The following is a 24,647-nucleotide window of genomic DNA, read 5'->3' on the forward strand; positions in this document are numbered from 1 at the left end:
GTCATGTTAAAATCGGACTTTAGACCACTAATTTTATTGAGATACTCTGCTCAAGTTTTTCTAATGCAATTAGGGGTTGCGACAGATCTTTCATCACTTGTTATTAAAATATACGAAATTCTATTTTGTTAACAGAGATTTCTGAGATAAACTAAATAAATGTATTGTATAAATTTAAAAAATAAACAATACCTGTCAGGTTGTATCCATGCAGAATTTGAAGTCAATATACATAATACCAATCAATGATTTTAACTATACCTGCAACAACTTGGGATGTGTTCTACTAACTGCAATGGGTACTCCAATATAACTTCTGTGAATTCGTCAACTTCCGGAAATAATAAGCTTGTGAAAAAAAACTAATAATTTCTCTATTTTAATTTTTGTAATGCACTTTGATTGAGTACCAAGTGTATACAGAGAGAGGAATTTAAAATTTATTGTCTAAATAAAGACATATTTTTGGGCTGAATTTTATCCCATCAATAATTTACAAAAAAAAAAGTAAATTAAAAATATTCTAAGACAAAATACTCTATAGCCACCTTGAACTATACCGAAAAGGTTGAGACACACCCGAACTTTAGAAGGGTCCTATTATCCCTGGACTAATTAAAATCATATTTTTGACAACTTTAGTGCCTAGTGGCACAACACACTGAAGGGTACATGTAGGCACACGTGTGTGCCACGTAGGCACTAAGGTTGTCAAAAATACGATTTTAATTAGTCCAGAGGGTAATAGGATCTTCCTAAAGTTCAGGTGTGTCTCAACCTTTTCGCGTATAATTCAAGGTGGTAATAGAATATTTTCCCTATTTTATATTCTAATGTAAATATAATATTTTTTTTAGGACAAACTAAAAGGTAAATGTTGGGTATGATGCAGTTTTGATGATTGGCAAACTCACAAAGCGATATGAAGCATGTCAGTCAAGCTAGTTCACAGATACATTGTCTCATGTAGCTGAACTTGTAGCAAAATCATCGATGATTAAAGACAAGCGTGCAAAAATCAAGGAAGGACCATATGAGTTGTTAATTCAGATAAACTCAAGGAAATAATCATGTGCTGATTTAAAGAGTTGAAGTTTGACTACAACACTAAGAAGACAAGAGTTGAATTGAAGAAGGAGTCTTGCTTGAAGTAGAACTCTATGCATTGAGAGTTCTGATTAAAGGAGGAGTTTGAAATAAAGGACTTTTTTTTTTATAGTTGTGCTTAAATAGAAGATGTATCATTCAGAGTAACTTGAGCACTTATAGAGAGAGAAAAGGCTAAATACAATCAAATTGAGAAAGTTCATAATTGAGAGAATTTTGACTGAAGATTCAAGTGCTGCCAGTACAAAAGAATAAATTAAAGAACCTGTTTCAGAGGATTAAGCTTTATAGTTCATGAGTCAGTTTAAATGTATTGTTCTTATCACTTTAAATGTATTATTCTTATTGAGTTGTAATTTATTGCCTTCCTAGACTAATTATTTAGGAACAATACTGAGCTGAGTTAACTTCAAGTTTGAGATGACTCAAAGTGGGTTCAATGGTCAAGGGTGATTGTTGAGTTATAGTAATTAGAGTTTAGAATTTCAGTTATTGAGTTATAGGAATTAGAGTTTATAATTCCAGTTATTGAGGTATAGGAATTAGAGTTTATAATTCCTAATTATTGGTTACAAGAGTTTTGTAATCACTCATTGTTGAGGCTCAAAGTTATTTAGCAAAGTTGGGGTTAAATCCTGTAGAGGTACAGGTCGTGGATTTTACAGCTTTTTAAGCCGGGTGTTTTCCATATAAAAATCATTGTGTTCTTTACTTCTTGTTTTACTGGTTTCTTGGAACATGTCAGGAAACCCATTTCATCCATAGGCAACTCTTACGTTAAAGTCACTGATCAGTAGGGCACGTACTCAAACAAGGGGTATCAAAGTAAGGTTGTCTTAAAAAGGGTTAACACCTAAGACAAAAATTACTATGATGAATTTCGCACCGCCTACTGTCCCAGTGAAGGTCAATCCACTATTAAACCTCCACTCTTTGATGGTTCTCACTTTATATGGTGGAAAGTTAGGATGGAAATGTATCTTCAAAGTGTAGATTACGAATTATAGGACAGAATTACTGATGGACCAACAATTCCCATGAAATTAGTGGATGGAGAACAAATTAAAAAGATAAGGAATGAATTCACCCCAGAAGATCTTGGTGCCCTACAAAAGAATGCACAAGCCAAAAATATTCTTGTTTGTAGTCTTGATCCAGCCGAGTACAGTAGAGTTTCTAATTGCAACACTACTAAACAAATCTGGGATGCATTGGTGAATGCACATGAAGGTACTAGCCAAGTGATAAAATTCAATATTGCATCACTTTTTACTGAATATGAGGCTTTCGAAATGGAGAAAAATGAGTCACTGCAAGAAATGATAACTAGTTTAACTTTATTGGTAAATGAGTTATCATCTCTAAGAAAGGGTTTATCTACTGAGGAATAGGTAGAGAAGATCTTGAGAGTCCTACCAAAGTCTAAGTGGGATGTCAAATTTATAGCCATAAGAGAAGCTAAGGATCTCACTAGAATGTCCCTTGATAAGTTAGTTGGATATTTGAAGACCTATGAGATGAACATGGAAGATCTAATTAAGGCATATGAAAGTGATGAATCAGATGATGAAACTGCTCTCATGGCCATTAGAGATTCAGACATGGAAGAAGACGATAGAACATCTGAGGTAAGTATTTCTTGAACTAAAAAAGAAGTTGCATCTATTTCCAAAAAGAAAACTTATTTCTTTAATAAGTGCTTTAATTGATAATTTTCAAGAACTAACAATTGATAGGGATGAAATATTCAGCAGTATAGCAAGCCTAAAGTTTAATTATATCGATCTAGAGGCTTGTAAAAACACCGCTGAAAAGAAAAACTGCACTCTTAAGGAACAGGTTAGCAGACTTGATTCATTAAACCTGACCCTCAAATCTGAAGTTCTAAAATAGTCTTTTTCTGAAAAAGAAAAAAACCTCAAGAGTGAGGAACAAGAAAAAATTGAGTCAGAATTAACTAAGATAATACTTTTGTGAAAAGAAAAGGTTAGTCAACTAAGTCAAGAAGATTCTTAATTGAAACTTGATCTTGAAAAAGATAATAGATGGACACATTCTTTAAGAGTTGTTCATAAGCTATGTCAAAGAACTCACAATGAAAAGGTTGGGTTGGAATTTCATAAAAGTTCTAATGCTATTAAAGATCTGTGTTATATTTGTGGTAATCTGGGACATCCAACCATTGAATTTCCAGTTACAGCAAAAAGCAAATCAAGAACCATAATCCTAGCACAAAAATCTGGTTCTAAGTTAGCACAGGCTAATAAGAAGGTCAAAACTAATCAGAGAAATAGGTCACATAACCTGTTGCCTCGATCGGCTGGAAGGAACTGAATACATCATTTTTCTCATAAGAAAGAACCCAAGCTTGTCTGGGTTCGTAAAGTTAACCCCTAATTTTTTTTGCAGGTGAGAGTGAAAGGAGGCAAGTAGTATTAGTAAATGGATAGAGCTTGCTCAAGGCATAAGACTAGAAGCAAATAAAGTTCCTTTCACTTGCTATATTTAAAGGGGGAATGGATCTTTTGGAGATGACAAAAGGAACACCATTACTAGATTTGAAAAATTTAGAGAACTAAAACAAAAACCTTTTTAAAGATGGTTAGATTTGGAGTGCTTGTGTAAGGGGGAAGTAAGAGAGATCTTCTTTAAAAAAAGGGAGGGGGGATAATAGAGAAACTGATGAGCATGCACAGGAACATGTTGTACCACCTGGTCCAACTATTACACATACTTAGGGCATATTGACAAGGGGAACAACAAATCAAGAAATTGATGCATCAATAACACCAACACAAGCTGCTAATAATTTGTTGGTAGTTCATAAGAATTGGAGTTGTCACAAGAATCTTGAGATATGTAATTGAAATCAATGGCTTGAAACTATGGTATTCAAAGGAAATCAATTTCACTCTTGAGGGCTATAAAAATGTTGATTATGTGGGTTACTTAATTAACTAGAGAAACACCAAAGGCACTAAGTAGAGAGCATTTTGAAAGGAATAGGTTAGACTTTCGGATGATTAAAATTACATGAACTCCCCTCAATGATTGACTAGAATAACTATTTTTCTTTTTAATCTTATTAGCGAAATTGTTATTCCATTCAGTCTCAATTCCAGATTTTTGACTCTTTTAACCTAATTTTGTATTTGATTATATAGAAAAATAGATACAAACAAGCAATTGTGACCACAAAGTTCTTCTTATCGGGTATGTTCTACACTGACATAAGCATAGGTTGTCTAAGTTGAAATAGTTGAGCACACTTGTTCAATTCCCCACACTTCATCCTTTCCTTGTCTTATAAAGTTGACAAATTGGTTGACCAAACTTTCTTTGATTTTCTCCAAATGGTTGTCAACAAATGTGTTTAATCCTACATTAGAAATTTCTTCTTCTCTCTCAATCAAAATATTAGTTTTTGTATCATGAATTTGCCAAAATTAATCATCAATCACATGCAACATATGTTTTTGATGAATAAAAAGGGACATGCTCTCCCTTTTAGTTTCTAATTGGCTATTTTTTGGGAATTTCTCAGTCCTAGTTCAAGTTTGATTTATAAAACAACAATGGATGTTCTTGAACAGATGAATCATGTTGCTCTACCTGTTTCAATAAGAGGCTAAAACTCATTTGAAAAAATTGATAGGAGTAAGGGGGTGCATGTTGATATTCCAAGAGAGGAAAGAAGAAAGGTTGTGTTGTGTGAAGACAACAGGATGTCAAGTAGGTTCAAGAGAAAAAAAAAGAGAGATGATCATGAGAGTAACAAAGAGACGGATAATAATAAGGTAGAGAAATAGAACCAAGGGAGTTTGACTGAGGTTATTTTTTGTTCTAACTCTAATATTCCTAATTCTTCTTCTAGTTATTTTGACTCTTGTGCAGATACTCATGGGCATATTTGCATTAAAAAATCATCATTAAATAAAATTATTCCGAAGGTGGTCCAAACTAAATATCCCATCGAGCAACTGCATGTTGATGAGAAGTATAAAGGTAAAGAGAATTGTTTTGGATCTTTCTAAGATAAAACTCGTGACAAAAAAAATTAAAAATACAGTTGTGAATCTAATGCTCTTGTAAAAGGAATCAGGTATTGTTATTTTGCCATATAAGACCAAATACGGTATTTATGATTGATTTATTCACATTCTTAGGATTGCTAGAACAAATAAGGTCTTTTTTGAGGTGATAAACAACACTCTTAATTCTTACGTTGATGTGACTAGGTACGTGGGAAAATATCTGAGAAGTGTAATTGAGGATACTTGGCTATATCATAAATGTGTTCAATTGATGCATATTCTATAGATGTTATGTCGTCTTTGGCAAGCCCATTAGAGTACTTTACTGATAGACTTAAATTGGAGAAGCACATATCATCTCCGACGTTATCCATACATGAATTTATCGTGCTCATAAAAATAAGTGAATTTTCTATTGAGATGACGTTGTCCGCATGCTTTATAAAGGTGTATTTATAGATGCAAGGATTAATTGGGTTAAGTGGATGCATGGTCACTATCGTGTTTTGTTCCTATCATTGTTGTTTTCAAGTAATGGATGTTGTTTACTACTGTAGGTCGTCTTGATTATGAGATATTCACATTCGAGGACGAATTATTTTCAAGAAGAGGGGAATGATAGCATCCAGGCTGGCACACATGCATTAAGATTGATGGACTTAAATGTGAATCAAGAAGATGCTTATGATGGAAGAAGAGCCCAAGAATGAGTCCAAGAATTATGGAGAAGCATGGGCTAAGTGATACACATATTTCATGATTCAATTTCAAGTCTAAATGTAGAAGATTAGTCCCATAGTGTTTTGATTAAAATCAGAAACTTTTGCTTTCCTAGTTTAAAGTTTCCTAGTTTAAAAGTTTCCTATTTTAAAGTTTCCTAGATGTATTTATTTCCATAAAAGTAGAATTCGAATCCCCTGCTATTTGGGACAACTTTTTCCTAGTCCTTGTTAGATTTGATAACGGTAGATCCCAATCCCATGCTATTTGGAATAGTTTTTTTTCCCTATATATAGGGATGAATTTTGTTATTTTCAAGAAGACAATATTATTATTAATTGAGAGTTTTTCTTATTTACACCTTTGTGTGTGACACTTGGGATTTATCTTGCACCCTATAAGAATGATTCTTTAGGACGTAAGATTAATTCTTAGTATTGATAGCTTTGGTTTCTATTAAAGTTAATTAAAGAAGGTGATTAGTCTTATACTAATTGTTGTATTTAGTTTCTTTGAAATAGGGGTCTAGATCACTTTTGATCTAAGTTCTTGAATTGACTCAATTAGTATCATAATTAGTCTTAATTCGCTAATTTTGAATACTATTATCAATTAGAGTACTTAGCACTTAATCTCAAAATTGGGAATTTTATTCTCCAATTTTGTCTGTCTTTAATTTCTTGCCTTTAATCTTAATATTTTTGCTTTCGTAATATTTTCTTGTTTATTAACGTAACCTGATTCTTATCAGATACATACATAGGGAAAAAAAGAAAAGAAAAGAAGAATGACAAGTCTAACTGTTCACAAGTTCCTTCAATTGCTAAAGACTTTGAATAACTTTGATCTGCCTTCAAAGGATGGGGAAGGAATGAGAAGTTTCTTATATCAATTTTGGCTCATAGAACTGCTGCTTAGCGCAAGTTGATTTGCGAGATTTATGCTGAAACTTTTGAAGAAGATCTACTAAAGAGTTGGACAGAGAACTTACCCATGATTTTGAGATATTATTGCTAGTGCGGACATAGGATCCTTTAGAATGTGATACTTATTTGGCTCAGGAAGCTAATACGATGGAATAAAAGCAGACTAAATTTCATCTATGGTCATTCAAATTTATATTTATTATGCAAAAGTCACTTTTCTATTTTTCAAAACATAAAAGTCGTTCAACTTTAGAACTTACTACATAAAAGTCAGTTTTTTAATTTATAGCATATAAAAGTCATTTAACTTTAAGTTTATCGCATCAAAGTTATTCTTTCTATTTTTTTAAATCACATAAATTAATTTAATTTTTTCTAAGTTAAAAAAAAACAAAAATTTAACCTATGTTTTTCAATTTTATTTTGAAAAAATAATATGACACTCAAGAATAAGTTAATTACATTTGAAATAATTTTAGAAACCTATCTCAGTGTTTCGTTTTATAAGAGTTAAGACTAATCTTCGCTGTGGATTATGATATTAAGTTTGTTTCCTTTATTTTAATTTTTTGTAATAAATTTAACCCATTATCATTAACACTAAGAATATAATTTTATTATTTTAGCCTTACTAATATGCTCATTTGATTAATGAATTTCGTAATCACATTTTTTAATTAACAAAGAATTATTTGTAGAGATAAGTTCAAAGACTTCAAAGTCATAATCAAAGAATTCAATGACGAACACAAAATCTATGATCTAGATATGGCCAATGACTTCAAACATGTAGTAAAAAATCGTGATCTAGATATCATCAACGACTTCAAATTTGTAGCAAAAAGTCGAAATAAGAAGGTTAACAAAATTTCATAAACTTTTCGAGGAAGGTCTCTAAAATTAATTCACCACATTTAATATGTTTTGTTGAGCTAAATAGTTATGTTTGAGTGTCATATCATATTTTCAATACAAAATATAAAAGTATTTAGGGGAAATTAAATATTTTTAGTAAAAAGACTTTGATATCATAAACTTTAAGTTAATAACTTTTACGTGGTATAATCTACAAAAGTGATTTTTGTGTAATAAATTTAAAGTTGAATGACCTCAATGTAATGAAAATAAAAAAGTAATTTCATTTGATAAACAGAAAGTTAAATGACCATGAGTGAAATTTACTCAACAAAAGCAACTCTATTCTTGTAGAGATAGCTTGTACCAGATCTCCTAAAGAACTGGTTTTTTCAAGAGAAGCTTATCATGTTTTTTACAAGAAATATCTTGAAGAGGACATTGCTTATCACACTACTGGGAATCACTGCAAGCTGTTGGTACCTCTTGTGAGCTCCTACAGATTTGGAGGAGACAAGGTGGACTTGTCCCTTGCTAAAGAAAAATCTAAAATCCTGTTTGAGAAGATCTCTGATAAGTCTTACAGTGACGATGAGGTCATTAGAATTTTACCCACAAGTAGCAATGCGCAACTCAATGCTACTTTGAATCATTACAAATATGAATATGGTGAGGACACCATAAAGCAATTGGAAGATGGGGATGAGTTGGTTTAACTATTGAGGTCCACTATAAAAGGTCTTGTCTACCCCGAGCACTACTTCATGGTAGTTCTCAGTGGTGCAATTAACAGAAGAGGCACAGAGAAAAATTATCTGACTATAGTTATCACTACAAAGGGGGAGGTCGATATGAAGATTATTGTTGATGAGTACCAGAAGATGGATAATATTCCTCTGGATCATGCCATTGATGCCAAAGATACTAGAGGAGATTATGAGAGTATGTTATTAGCTTTTCTTGGATAAGAGGAGGACTGAGGAGGATTTGCCCACTTCTGTTTCACCATGACCAGAATGAACATGCCATCCCCTATATGAGTATTGGTATCCGTTGTACTGTTGTTGATTGAGTGTGATCTGTTTAACATTAGATTTTAGTCCTTTTCTTCTCGTGAGAAACTTTGTGCTATCTAAATATGTTAGCTAATTAAAAAAATGCACAATTTTCTTGGAAGGAAGAATGAGTAAAAGCTTCATATAATAAGTCAAGATTGTTGAATTTATATGCATTTTCTTCTCCATTGGCTTTATTTAAGATGTTATAATTTTCCTAGGAGCGATGATGTACCAGGATGACCTTACTGAAATCATCAGAATCGTTATTGAAGGAATCATAATACATGGTATCATCATTATGGTGTTGCAGTTACTATAGAATTCATTGTCGAAGGACTCACTGTCGTTATCCTTCATCATCAATGCATCCTCCGAAGCCTCTTGATCATTATCAATAGTACATTTCACACCCAAATTTCTAAGAAATTAATAACATACATGGGGTGCAACCCTACTTTTTGTCTCACATACTTGGCAAGGGTATATTAGAATGGCTATCACTGATGGGCCTGGTTTCTTGATCTTGCATTATCCCAATCCATCTTGAAGTGCAGTTATCGATATGGATATAACAAATAAATTTTCAAATGATGATGACAAAAATAAGTACAACTGTTACTTTTTCAGGTCGTTTGTAATAAAAAAAAAAACAAACTAGTGTCCTTCTCCAGAATGTGATTATGCAAGAGGTTGTTTACACGACTTGAACCCATTACCTCCCGTTCATAGGTCAACAACTTTAACCACCATGACATGCATGCATAAAAAGTTTCCAAGTATTAAAATAAAATTAGTTCAAAAGGCATACGGTTTTCTAGTATCAACATAAGTCACAGTTGAAAGTACTTCTAGCAAGTATTTTAAAATGATCAAATTAAAGCATCTTTATTGAAAAGGAGCTCTGCGAGGAATTCCCTTCCTCTTGCGCTTGCGCTTCATCTCAATTGCACCAAGACTAATCCCATACTTCCTACATACGGCTTCCACCTACAAATTTTATTATACAATATGTTATACTCGCAAATTGTATATAAAAATATATATATATGCATTGACAGTGTAAAAGAATAATGAATGTACCTGGCATGCAATGCTGCAGAAGCTAAACTGACCAGGGTCATTCAACCTCCTTTTGCAAGTGTAGCAAGTTGGATCTCCAGCAATTAGAGAGCCTGAACCACAATGTGGTAATGGATTCAATGCGATTACCCATTTCTTGTTGCATTTGTATGGCTGAACATAGGAAATGATATATCTCGTATCACTAACATTTCTCTCATATATATGCTAATTATGTACAAAAACAACAAAGAATTATAAATTGTTGCTATTACTAAGTAATCTTTATTGTAAGGCTATACATACATGTGTGAAATAATCAATCTTTGTGCACCCGGTCAAAAATATTATGCACATCTATTCACTATAGAAAAATTTCAAACATGCGGTATTCAAAGTTAGGCTTTGTCAAGTTTAACATCAAATAAAAATATATGAAGTTACATATGGTTGAAGTTTAGACAATTTTTTCTGAAGTCCAAATGAAAATAGTTAAACTTCAGTCATATGTGCTTGAACTTCAGGCAAAATGATGAAATCATCCATATGAGGCTTAAGTTCTGCCAAAGAACTAAACTTCAACCATCTTGTTCAAGCTCAACTTCAGACAAGTGGGTCGACTTAAAATTTTTGTATGCACAATATAACTTAAATAATGATACAAAAGTCGAATATTTATGCACTTAGACCCACTATTAGATTTTATATATGACTTTCTTTATTTTCAATAATCAATATCAAATTCTGTTCGCAGATTCAATAAAAATTACTGTTAACAAATTAAGGAGTTCAAACTATCAAAGTTTAATCAGATCAAAAGGTTTCAAGCTCAAAAATATCAAGATGGCATGGCAACCAATTTAAAGAGAAGTGTAAAATGGACTAGTACTCTTTATCATGTAAAAAAGGGAGTAGGGGGTAAATCTATGGGATTAATAAAGAAAATAAAAAAGATAAAAGTAGTTGGCAACAAGTTGCCACAGTAAGTTTTAACGAAAAGTTTCTACAACAATTTACATTATTAACAAGCTGCCAAAAATAAGTATTAACCTTGTTGACAACAACAACAAAAAAAAGGTGATAAGTCAACATGATTAATGACGATCAAAGAACATGATAAGGATGTTTACAGATTATGGTATTTTGATAATAGAGTAAATAATCATATCTATGGGTAAAAAAAAAGTTTGTAGAGATAAAAAATATGGTAAGAGGTAATGTGTTTTTCTGGAGATACCTCAAAAATTCAAAATGCAGGAATAGGTACACTTTTAATCTCCTATAAAGATGGTTCCACCAATTGATTAGCCATGTTTACCATATGTTAAAATTTAAAATAATAGTTTGACTCTAGGTTAACTTCTTGAAAAAGCCTATGGTGTTTATGTGAAAAAAATATGCATATTTGACTTAGAGACTCAAATGATAATTTAATTATTAAAGTGCATATAATATAGATTAGGTTGCCTCCTTTAATTTGTATCTTAAGAACGTTGATGCAAAAATATTTGAAGGCTAATGTGCAAGATGAATCATGGTGTTGATACATGCAATTTGGGCACTTGAATTTTGAAGCACTCATATCAATGAAAGAAATGAACTCGGTGTATATAATTACTTCAATCAATCATTTCAATCAATTGTGTGAAGCTTGTCCTCTTGAAAAACATGCAAGAAGGAGTTTTTCTAAGGAGACTACATCAAGATAAACAAAACCACTCTAGCATGTTCATACCGATGTGTGCTTGTTAATCAATCTACCTTTTTTAGATGAACGTAAATACTTCTTACTCTTTATTGATGACTCTAGTAGAAAGACTTTGGTTTATTTCTTGAAGCAAAATGATAAGCTTTTGTTGTATTTAAAAATTTCAATACATTTGTAGAAAAAGAGAGGACTATGAAATAAAAGTTTTAAGTACTGCTAGTGAAAGCGAAATCGCTTTAAGAGAATTTAATTACTTTGTCAATCTCATAGAATTCATCACCTTTTAATGATCCTTAATTCCGCCAATACAGTTATGAAGTTACAAAGAGAAAGAATAGCACAATTCTTAATATGGCTAGTTGTATATTAAAAGCTAAAATCCTCCAAAAGAATTTTGAACTGAGGACGTTTCTTGTTTAGTTTGTTTGATCAATAGATCTCCAACAAATAAAAAATAAGAAATCACATCCCTCAAAAAATGTGAGGAGGAGAAAGTCAAGTATCAAGCACTTGAAAATTTTTGAGAGCATAATCTATGCTCATGTGTCACATCAAGGGAGAGAGAAACTTCATGACCAAAGAGGCAAGGATGTGCTTTTTCTCTATGAAGTAAGTTTAAAGCACTACAAATTATACAATACAAGCAACAACAAAGTGGTAATATCAAATTTGATAACAAAGAAACAAAGAATTGGGAGACTCAGTAAGAAATAATATACAATTTTATTTTATACTTTGGAGATGATGAAAAATAAGATATCATAAAATATGCACAAGATGCGACTCCACCTCCTTTTCCAACAAATGGTGCATGTCCCTCTTCTCTAAAAAATTCAAGTGAAAGGCCACTAAAATATGATGAATATTCACGATCTCTATGATAACTTATAAATTTACTAATTTTGATTCTTTATATTGTCTCTTTATTGATAGTGATGAAACTATTACTAATAAAAGGCGGAGACAAATCATGAAGGATTAGATATCACAACAAAGATGAAAAACACTTGAGAGATAACAACTCTTTTCAATGTTCATGACAGAGTCAATGAGTATACAAGAAATGAAAATACTCATGGACGTGTGAGAGATACAAGGCAAGGCTTATGACTAAAAGCTACAAGCAAATAAATGACATTGACTATGAAAAAGTATATGTACTTATTGCTATCATAGAGATGATCTGTTTCCTATTCTTTTTGGTGTCATAAATAAAGTGAAAATTCATTAGTGACATATCAAGTCAACATTCTTGAACATGAAGAATTTGTTGAGAAATTATTTGTCTTTATAGTAAAAAAATTATGATGAAAATTTTTTGAAGATGAAGACAACTATACATGAATTAAAGAAAGTTTCATGGGAATGAAATAGTTGCATCGACAAGTATTTTCAAGACAATGAATTTACTCACTATGTCAATGAATATATTTTTTTTACGTTAAAGCTCATACAAATAGAAATATTTCAATTAGTTGTCTTTATATTGATGATTTTATTCTGATGAGTAACAATGTAAGTTAGTTCTTCGGTTTCAAGAAATCTATATTCCTTGAGCTTGAGATGACAAATATAGGTTCATCTCATATCACTTGGGCCTATAAGTGAAGTAAATAAAAGAAGGCATCTTCGTTTCTCAAGAAATCTATCGAAGTTTGACATGCTCGATTACAACCCAACGAACACTTCAATGAAGAGTGAAACAGAAGTATTAAACTTTGATTATTGAGAAAAGGTAGACTTCATTTTATGAAAATGTCTCATGGAAAATTTAAGGTACTTGACCTTCATAGCTAGAGTAGTAAATTGCTTGAAGTAAATTTTGTTGGGTTTGAAATTGAGAGGGCATTTTGCGGAAGCTTAAAGTTTGCAAATCAAGACGGTGATAATTCAGATGACAAATAAAAAGAATACTAAAAAGTCATATTTTTGATATTATCCGGTCAATTGGCCTACACATAAAAACTAATATTAAAGAAAACATAAATTAAAATTATTGGGAAAAAATATTTCCCTAAACAAGACTCTTAAATGACTACATTGTGAAAGCTATTGTGTTTTTGTATGAAAAGGGCGTATTCTATTTATAGAGTTCCAAAATTTTTACTCCAAGATAGAGGTTAGCCAATTATGGAAAAATTTTATATTTTTCTTTTTGAAAAAGTAAAAGTAATTGTGGTTGTTTCTATTTTCTTTCAAGAAAAAATAAAACTTAATTTTCGTATGAAAATTAGGGCAAAAATCCTAACAAATATCTCCTTTTTAGCTTGATTTTCTGTCAAAATATTCTTGATCTTCTTTCTTAACACGATCTTCATATATCACTACTGCTTACCATGATTAAAAATTGATATGAGTTAAAAATTGGATTCCTATGCATTAAAAATAAAAGCATGAGTTAACATTATTGGAGCCCTATGTTATAAATGAATATGATTAAAAGTGAAATCTTGTGCATTGAAAGTGAGCACAGGTTAAAAGTGGAGCTCACGCGTTAAAATATATGCACGAGTTGAAAGGAGCCCAAACATTAAAAATAAGCAAGAGTTGAAAGTTGGAGCCCATAAAGATGAGTTGAAAATTGATTTTAATTTTAAAGATGAATTAGCAACACGATTGTTGAAAATTTATTTGAAACTTTTGGTCACATGTAGCTAGACAAAGATCTTCATTATCATCAAATTGGTTGCAAATTTAATCTCAATATGTCCTCAATCAGAACCATTGGACCATTGAACCATAGGCTCTGATACCACTTGTTGGGTTCAAAATTTAGAGGGCTTTATGTGGAACGTTAAAGTTTGCAAATCAAGATGGTGATAATTCATATGACAAATAAAAAGTATACTAAAAAGATATATTATTTGGCCAATTGGCCTGCACAAAAAAATCTAATATTAAGAAAAACATAAAACTGTTGAAAGAAAATCTTTCCCTGAACAAGACTCTTAAATGACTATATTGTGGAAACTATTGTATTTTTGTATGAGAAGGGGATATTCTATTTATAGAGTTCCAAAATTTTTTTCCTCCAAGAAAGAGGCTAGCCAAATATAAAAAAAATTCTATATTTTCCTTTTACGAAAAGTAAAACTTAATTTTTGTAAGAGAATGAGGACAAAAACCCTAATAAATTCCTACGATAACTTACTTGTAGGTTAATAGGAGATTCTATTAATCTTTTAAAGAGTTTAACCTTATGAGATTTTTTGAGAGATATTGATGATTGAAAACAGATATCTTATATTGTGTATTTCTTGAGTGATTGAGTTATTTTTTGGAGTTCAAAGAAATAATTATTCTCTCGACTTGTGAAGCTGTACATCTGAAAACAACATCATGTGCATGTCATTCTATTTGACTGAGATGATTACTAGAAGAGCACAATCTGCTACAAATTAAAGGTAATCCGATTTGTGTTGACAAAAGATCAGCACAAGCACTTGCCCAATATTCAATGTACCATAATTGAAGCTCACTTCATCATAGAATGTATTGTCAAGAATGTAGAAGTCAAGCATGTGAAATCTCACAATCAACTTATGAATTTCTTTTAAAAAGCCTTTATAATTTAAAATTTTTCACAGATTAAGATCAAGATATCAAATGAAGAAGAAAAACTAAAACTAAGAGAGAATTGTGGGATCAATAATGAAAATAAAATTAAAAAGCGTAATTGGCAACAAGTTGCAAAATGACATAATATGTTTTCATTTGCAACTTTCTAAGTATTGTAGCACTCATTCACTCGTATAAATAGGAGCTTTATTTGTACAGAACATACCATGATAGGGAGAGCAATAGAGGGGAGAGAGAGAGAGTAATTCACAAATTATTTACAGTCGGCAAGAAAATAGAGTGAGAGTAAAATAATAGTGATTTATGTGAAATAAAAGAGTGATATTTCTTTTGAAGGTGTAGTAGTCTTTTGGCACTATCAAATTGTAACAAACAATATTATATTGCTTCATTTGAGTATTATATTTTATTCCATTAAATAATTTGAAGTTTGTTAGGTAGGAAAGAAAATATTTTTCAAAAGAATAAGTATTTTTTTACTTATTCTCTTGTATTTGCTATGCAAGTAAAAAATATTATCCTACAAACATGAATATATATTGAAGATAAAACTATGAAAATGTGATGTGGATAGTGTGGTGGGTGTTGTGGTAGGGGAGAGGAAGGGGAAAGGTTGGGTGATGAGAGTGGGGTGGGGATGGATGATTAGGGGTTAGGGTTGAGGTGGGTTGAGGACTGGTGTGTATGTGGGGGGGGGGGGGGGGGGAAGAGTTGGTGGCGGGATGGGTGATTGTAAGGGTGGAGAGGAGCCAATATTACTTATTTTTCTACTTTCATTAATGAAGTCATTTTTCTTATTTTTCAGAAGCTTATTTTCCTTAAAAGTATATTTGTTTCAAAATTTTTATGCAACCGAATATGAGAAAATAAAAAATATTTTACTACATAGCGAACACACTCTAGATATCGTTGTTACTCACTCATTCTTGTTATTTAACATTAATATTATTCTTGGATGAGATTATTATTTTTCAAAAAATATCTCTTTTTTCTTTATTCTTTCTCAATCATAACTATGTCTATGATTCCTCAGTCAAGTTGTTAAAACTAATTAATATCCTGGCCACCTATACGCATTGTCAGTACAAACTCTTGTAATTTCTAGTTGTAATTGCACATACCAGTTAGATTAAATGTACCTGAATTTTGGCACAATCAATATGATTCTCCATCTGTTCGAGAGGAACAACATCTTTATAAACATGTCGATGAATCTTTAGCAGCTCATGATCATTGTGTTTGTCTGTGGAGATGCAATACCTGCATAAATCTAAATCACATGTGATACAATACTTGTTCAGATCATTCTTTTGGAGTTCATCATGCACCAAACATGACCCAAAATATGTCTTCTTCAAAAAGGGACCTAGCCATGGTGGCATATTCCTCATAGGCTCCTCAACCAATTCCTCCTACAAAATATAATCATTATATTAATAGATAATGAGATTTTCAACTAATATGATTAAATTAAGAAAACAGTCTTTCTCACTATTTAGAATAATAAACTCGCCTAAAGGGATAGTCATTAAATAAATGATATAATCATTAGATATACATATAGAAAAAGAGGTATGAAGAAAAAAAAAATACTAATCAAGTAAAATAATATTGTCATCAAATATACCTATAGAAAAAGAAGTAAGAAGAAAAGAAATACTTACCAAAATAATATCTCTTCAACAAGTTCTTTTCATTATTAAGAATAGTAAACTCACAATATTGTTGTCAAAATATATATACAAAAAAAAAAAAGTATGAAGATAAGAAAATACTCATCAAACTAGTTATCTTTAACTGTATCACTCAGGAACTGTTTGATAAAGATTAATGAAATTTAAAGTTTTACCAATTTATTAAGAGCTTTTTTAGGAATGAACCAAATCCTATCAATTGGTTAAGACTTTATTACTTTGGTATTAATGATTGAACTTATCTAGTTTTGAGTTAAATTTTTAGTAGAAATTAAGACTTTACTTCACTTTTAATACTTGATCAAGTTCTAAGAACATCTAAATATATCTTATATACAATAAAAAAATATATATTTAGACTTTCTTTATTCTTCTATGAGGTTTTCATAGAATAAATATTGAATGATAGAACACAAAAGAGAAATATTTTCATAATATTCTGAGTTAATGAAAATACCCATCTCAATAATTAGAATTGAACAAAAACATGAATCAGATCATGTGTATTTTTTGGTCCAATTTTAACCTTGTTTGTTCCAATATCTCCTTGATATGTTATTTGTGTGACTTATTTCTCATGACATTCATTTAAACCTCCTCCATTTATCTCCCATAAAGAAATAATAAAACCTACTACAAGATTATGTGCCACTTTCTCTTTTTTTCTTCTTTTGGGATATAATACATTTTTAATTTATTGGACCATCTAATCTAAATTCGTGAAGTTAATTATAGGGGAAAGTACTTTCTACTATGAATTTCTTCATTCACACGTCTTGCAGGCAAGATATTTGAGTAAAGAGGAAAGAATCTCATACATCCTACCTCACCCTTTGCTCATACACATAATACTGAATGAGAGAAAAGTTGTGTCAAGATAGGGCTAGTCATCTCACAAAACCTGAAAGAGGCGATTGACTGAATTATTTGATTACCTCATCAAAAAACTTTAATTATTATAAATGAAATATTTGTCAATTTTTTAGGACCATAATATATTTTGTGATGTGTGAGCTTAATTCTTTTTATTGGGGCAAGCATATGAAAGTATTCTATAAATGTATGATTATGACACTCGAATAAATTTTCTTGGCTCCAATTTTATATTAGAGAACTTAGACTATTCATTAAACCATTTTTACCTCACCTTCCTAAATAGGAAGGTAGGTAATAAACTAGAAAATTGAGATATTAGAAAATAATATTATGGCTTCTTCATTTGAAGTGACTTCTTCTTACCCAAAATAATAAGATAGAGGAATACTACCCTCACATAATTGACATGGAACAAGTATTTTCTCTTATATCCCACCATACATATGCATTTTAGAGTTACATATTCGTTAAAATTTTTGTTTTATTTTATATCTTTATATTAGTTTGTTAAGAAGATGATATCTTTATAGGGTGAACAAAGGGTTTGAAGAAAAAAGATAGTCTTAACATACTTAGGAGTTTGTTTGTAGCAAATAGGAAGTTGGCTTGACATGACTAGGAGTGTGCCTGAAGTATTAAGTAGTAGCTTTATACATAGGCCGAATTAAGGGAGAGAAGCTTAGATCAAGTCGATGAACTGAGTTGAAGAAAATTAGAACTCTACAAAAACCTTGAACAAGAAAGTTTCATGGGATGATTTAGGGTAGAATGGTCATTTCAGTATATGTCATGGCAAAAATTCTCCCTTTCTAACATGAAAAGAAGTAGAATGAATAACTAGAATACAAAATCATTAAAAATTTTACAATATAGATTTTGGAATTTGTTGGAGAAAATGTGTACATGATGTCAAAGTAGGACACAGTTAAAATTACAGAATCGTTACACATTTGAGTTTATGATACGAAAAAGTCATTGAAGTGCAAGACGACCTCCCCCCCCCCCCCCCCCCCACCCCCCATATGTCAAGAAAATGAGGCATTTGATCCTTTCAATACACTAATACTTACACATAAATTGACATTTTTTTTTCATGCAAATTAACAGGATGACATCATTAGTGAATGTCATTTCAAAAATTGTTTCAATACATGTTCTTTAGTACATACATTTGTAAAAGCTAAGGAAGTTTGTGTTTGATAACTTAATTTTCTTCTTGTCTTTTATACTTTGCATTATTTAAGCATCTTTTTTGTAATATCATCATAAAGTGTAATATAAACTCTGTGTAGTAATAGAATACTTAGTTCTCTCTACTTTTTATTTTATCAATACATGTTAATAATTAGTGAGTATTTTTTTCCTCATTAAAATAGGTAAAGTAAGGCCTAACTTCTCTTGCTCGTACTTATCCTGCTGATTTTTTAAAAAATAATTATTAATTAAAAAACTACGAGACACTCTATTTAATGGTATATATTTATTAAAAAATTATTTTATTGTAAGGACATACACATAACATGAAAGATTTGTCAAGAAAATACTTGATATTTGTTTTAGACTTGCTAGTATTAGTTGAATCCTAAAGAGTAAATTTAATGAATGAAAAATTTAAATATTAATAACTCAATTATAATTCTCCATATAAAGGATCTGATGAAAAGAATCATGATATTGAAATAAATTTAAAATAATAGCAAAAAGTTGCCCTCTCATAAAATTAAGTCTCAGAAAATTTCTTATAGATTATAAATTTCTAGATGTTAAAAAGATCAATTGTTTAAAACAAGATGAATTAATTAAGTTTCAATATATTTTATTAATTTAATTAGTACAATAATTAGTCACAATATAATTTCACACTGTACAAGCAAATTCAATTTCCTGAAAAATTATTACCTTTTATGCACAAATCATTTAACAGGCCTTCACACATAGTCACATGAAATTTTCTCAACAATCAAATGGAAAAATAATTTTCAATTTCCCTTTTTGCATGCAAATGCATAAACAAAAGGTTAAGAATTAAACCTCAAACAAAAACTTAGAAATAAATAATCAATGTTGAATAAAATAAAATTTTCAATTTTAAAGTACCTACATCTTGAATATTAAAACTAGTAAAAAAAATTGTTAATTGGTAATGTCACCTGCTCAATTGTTTCAAAAGCCGATGATTTAGAGCTAGCCATTTTTTCTTTTTCTTTTTCTGCTTCTTCTTTTTCCAATTTTCTGAAAATGCTATTTGAAGTAGCCATAGAAAATTGCTAGCAGTATTTATTGCTAGTATTTGTTTCCTTGAACTGTATTTAATTCAGAAAAAAACAACTGAAGTGTCAAAGATAATTCTTTTGGCTAATTTTTTTGTTTGTTTAGATGAATGTAAGGACAAATGGGCTCCAGTTTTCTAACTGCCCATTATATTTCATGTGACAAGGGGGATATGTTCGATGAAGAAATATGGTAAAATGTTTTCAATTTTACCCTTTAAAATGGGAAGTGATAAATCCAAGACAAACTACTGAGTTGATAGAATTCAGGATTTCAAGGGCGAGACATATATATATAAAATATCAGGACTCACTTTTGTAATGAAGTTAACAATGTCTAAATTCAAAATATGATGTTACTTAGTATGTAAAGTTGTGTTCGATAGAGCTGGAATTTTAATAATGGACAATATTGTCATTTCATTTTGCTTGCCTAGTAATGTGAACACAAACAATTTTATAACTCAATGAATTTTTTCCTTTATCTATTCTAATCATTTATTTTAATTTTTTTCCAATAATAATCTGATCAATACAGTCATACTTCCTCACTTAAAGTTTCTCCAAATAAGAGGTGCTGTACACATTTATGATTCATTCATGTATGAGGTGATTAGATTTGTAAAATTAAAATCAAGGCAAATTATTAATGATGTGTGTAAATTTAAGATTTACTTGATAAGAAATAAAATAAAAAGAAGTAATTCATCGATTCTTTGATCTCTACATGTCAAATTTGTCTACAATTCAATTTTTTCTTCAAATTGAAATTTAAATATCTGATAAATGATTGTTGCTTGAACTGATATTTACTGTTTTAGGTTGAAACTTGTTGGCTTGTCAATGAAGTCATACAATAGATGTTAGTAAGAAAAAATATAAAATATTAGAATACGCTTAATTATTTAAGTGCTTTGAAAATCCCACACATATTTGAGTCAAAACTATTATAACAAAAATAGGAGTAGCAACAAAATATTATATACCTTTGTTATGCAGCAGAGATTGTTGAACTCATCAACAAAATAATTTTTCCAAGTTAAATTTTAATTCTATAAAAAATGAAGTTGATATCCACAGACTAGATGTCTTTCTTTTCTAAGCGTGTGTGATAGATATACAGAAGCATAAGAGAGCAAGAAAGTCTTTCTCTTTAACTTTCTCAAAAAAGACAATATTGAATTCGTACGTATATAGAGAAGATTGAAAATTCATTATTGGAAGAAAATTGATTTCATACAAATTAACCGAATCATTATTGAGAGTTTACCTAAATTCATCTCTTTCTAACAAGGTCGGGTTTACCTAAAATTCATCTTTTTCTAATAATGTTGGGTTAGCCCACATGTAATTACTAATGACCTAGGCCTAGCATCCAACATTATCCACATTGCTCGTGGTAGTTTAGACCTAGTTTGGAACATTCATAGTTGTAAATTTCACCTCTTTATATATTTTTATTATTTTGTTCTTCTTAATAGTTGCTTTATATCTTATGTGAGTCGTGGAGGCTTTAACATCCATGAGTTTGATTTCGATTAATATTTTGTGTTTGAGCATCAAATGATGGTTTGGACAGTTTTATTAGATTCAGAATATCAATTTTGGATTAACACTGTTGTCATTTTGGGCTCGAGACCTCCATTTTTCATTTGATATTTTTATAAAAACTAGTGAAACAAGCTTGAAGGAGTCTCAGGGGTTAAATTATTATAAAAAATCTCTTTTAAGAAATCTAACAGTGTTATTGAGTCTAGAATGCTGAAATAGCCTAGTAGCTTATCTAACTTATTTCCATGGGGTCCTAAATGAATCTCAAAGATCCTTTTGAAATTTTGTTGGCCTTGGTTTTAGGTGATATCTGTGCACCCGTCCTTCTTGATGAATGTGCACCCTTTGGCTACAAATGTTAAGAAGGAAAATATCCTTCATTGTGGTCACGAGGGGGAGCCTCAACCACGAAGGATTATTGAAGATTAGGTCAGATTTTTGCTTCATTGCGAATGTGAGAGCTAGGTCATAAGCCTTTGTGAATGCCAAGTTCTGGCCACAAATAAAAAGTCCAATTAAATGGGCAGTCAATGTTGACCATCGCAAGGTGGGGGCTGTGATCATGAGGTCCTGTTCACCTAAATATTATAAAGTCTCATTTTAATAATTTTCACCATTTTGGACTTGGGAGATCCAGCACATGCAATTTTTAAGGATTTTTTTGTCACAATCCACAAATTTGGGTCATGAGGGTACTTACCTCGGAACTAGCCTTAATAAGTAAGCCAAAACCTTAACAAAAATAATAAGTGATTAATAAGGCGAAACCCATAAAATGAGACCTTTAGAATGAAGTCAGTCTATAACACAGCATATAGCAATATCTGAACAAAATACATAAACCCTAGAAATAGTGCCTTAAGTAAAGGGCATCTAATACATAGTTATAAAGTGAAAAATATAAAATTTTTCTCTGAATACTAATAAAGAAATGATAAGGATAGATATAGGTTGGAACAACGTTCTAAATGAAGAGCTCATTAGATACTCCATAAGGTCAACTGCTACCATAACTCACACTAGCACTGAGATCTGAACTAAAAGGGCATAGTAGGGGTGGGTATGGTCCACATGTACTCACTAGGTATTAGAGGCCAACTGAGTAAAATAAAAAAATAGCACAAGTAAAATATATTATGAGCACGTCACTTGTAAGCATAAAATTTCCAAATGATAGCACACACCGTTCCACTAAGAGTTATATAATATAAACTTAAAGAGAAACAACTACACATAAAGTATAAAAATATAAATTTAAGTATAGATCAATGGTATGTGTAAGGAAACATAGAAAATGCAATGATGCAATGATAGTAAACTTATGTATACATCTTCTAAGCCTTGGCTCTTTAGGAAAGGACCCATAGGGGTTCCATGACCCATATACATTCATAATATCAACAAAACTTACAGCCAATGACCTCGGCCTAGGTTTTCAATACCTCACAATCTACCTTGCTGGCAATGACCTATGCCAAGGACTTTATAAGAGAATTTCCATTTTCTTGCAAAATCATAAGAGAATTTCCATTTCTTGCAAAACCATAAGATAATTTCCATTTTATATTCTTTGTCATCCATTCTTAGGTTTTACAGCATTCACGCATTTATATTAGTTATTCAGTTACCTCATGCTATTCATTCAGTCTGTTATTACTCATGTACATAACCCATGCATAAAAACCTAAACTCATCTAGCATACCTGTACATTCAAAGTACTGATCACATGCTTGTTTCTTGCGCTATGATATTTAATATCATAGGTTCGTACACTATATTTTCTGACCGCACTTAGACAGATTAGATTATCAGAAGCAGTAGTGGTAGGTCCTCATATTTCTAGGACATGAATTCTTTATTCAGTTTATCTTAGTAGTTCAGTATTTCTATTCAGTCGGCGTTAGTTGGGGGTTTGTCCTATCAGCTCCATAGTCAGTTAATTAGAGGCTTTTCAGACGCTTTTAGACAGTCAGTTAGATTATTAATTTTTATCAATTTTCAGACCTATGATTCAGTAATGTTCTCGGTATTTAAAACCTTAAGGCATATTCAGTTATCTCGCACATATTTATTTTGTTATTATTATTCAGTGCTCACAGCAGGTATCAACTCATAGGTTAGCTTGTGGTTATCTGTGATCGTACGCACTGTGTGGCATCCAGGGTGTACTCCCGAGGCATTACAAGAAAATAAAAAAGAAAATAATAATATAGAAACCTATAAAATGAGACTTCTTGAATGAAGTTAGATTATAATATAACATATAGCAAAATCTAAACAAAGTACGTAAACCCCAAAATATATTGCCATAGGTAAAAAAGCATCTAACACATAGTCTAAAAGTTAAAAATACAAAATTTGCCTTCAAAATCTAATAAAGACATGATAAGGATAGATAGAGGTTGGAATAAATCTTTAAATGGGGAACTCACCAGATGCTTCTAACGGTTAACTTCTATCTTAAAAATCACCCTCCGTGGCTTGTACTTGCTTGGGGTCTGTATAAAAAAGGCATAGTAGGGGTATATACAATCCACTTGTACTCAATAGGTATCACAGACTGACTGAGCAAAGTAGAAAATAACACATGCAAGCTATACTATGAGCCCATCACCTCCAAGTAGAAAAAAATTCTAAATGGTAGCTCACACCATCTCGACTAATATTTCTATAATGTAAAAGCAAAGAGAAATAACAACATACAGAGAGTACACACACATATATATATGCATACATACATATATATATAAAGAGAAAGAGAGAGACAGAAATCTAAGTACACATTAATGGTATATGTAAGGTAACACAGACAATACAATATAGTTCACTGCAATGATAGTGGGACTTACGTATAAACGTTCCAAACCTCAGCATTTCAGGACATGACCATGGGGGGTTCGCAACCCTTATACTTTTATAATCTCGACAAACCTTACCCTCGGCATAGATTTTCCATACCTCACAATCTTCCTTGCCAACAATGACCTCGGCCAAGGATTTTGTAGGACAATTTCCATTTTCATTTGAAATCATAATGCCTCAGTGGTATAGAGTCTCGTTAACCTGATTAATAAGGAGAGAAAAAAATTTGGTCAAAAGAAAATATTATTTTGGAGTTTTATCAACAATTTATTTGTGTAGGTGGCGATCCAGTATTTTCTGAATCCTTACGTAAGCAATTACTAAAACAATAACTGAGTAGGCTTATA

General features: G+C 31.1%; 1 protein-coding gene and 1 pseudogene across 1 annotated transcript; one reads left to right on the forward strand and one right to left on the reverse strand.

The window, feature by feature from the left end:
- The first annotated feature begins 2,144 nt into the window (after positions 1 to 2,144).
- On the forward strand, positions 2,145 to 8,622 carry LOC107876680 (annotated as a pseudogene).
- Positions 8,623 to 9,248: 626 nt separating this feature from the next.
- LOC107877207 (protein RGF1 INDUCIBLE TRANSCRIPTION FACTOR 1-like) lies at positions 9,249 to 19,918 on the reverse strand. The gene is made up of 4 exons (XM_016723906.1): positions 19,767 to 19,918; positions 16,186 to 16,458; positions 9,781 to 9,933; positions 9,249 to 9,687 (listed from the first exon to the last, which is right to left on the reverse strand). The coding sequence occupies exons 1-4, from the start codon at positions 19,872 to 19,874 to the stop codon at positions 9,586 to 9,588; spliced, it is 636 nt and encodes a 211-aa protein (XP_016579392.1). The 5' UTR covers positions 19,875 to 19,918; the 3' UTR covers positions 9,249 to 9,585.
- Between the last annotated feature and the right edge of the window lie 4,729 nt (positions 19,919 to 24,647).

This window comes from Capsicum annuum, unplaced genomic scaffold, assembly GCF_002878395.1.
Source record: "Capsicum annuum cultivar UCD-10X-F1 unplaced genomic scaffold, UCD10Xv1.1 ctg4380, whole genome shotgun sequence".
In the NCBI taxonomy this organism is placed as follows: domain Eukaryota; kingdom Viridiplantae; phylum Streptophyta; class Magnoliopsida; order Solanales; family Solanaceae; genus Capsicum; species Capsicum annuum.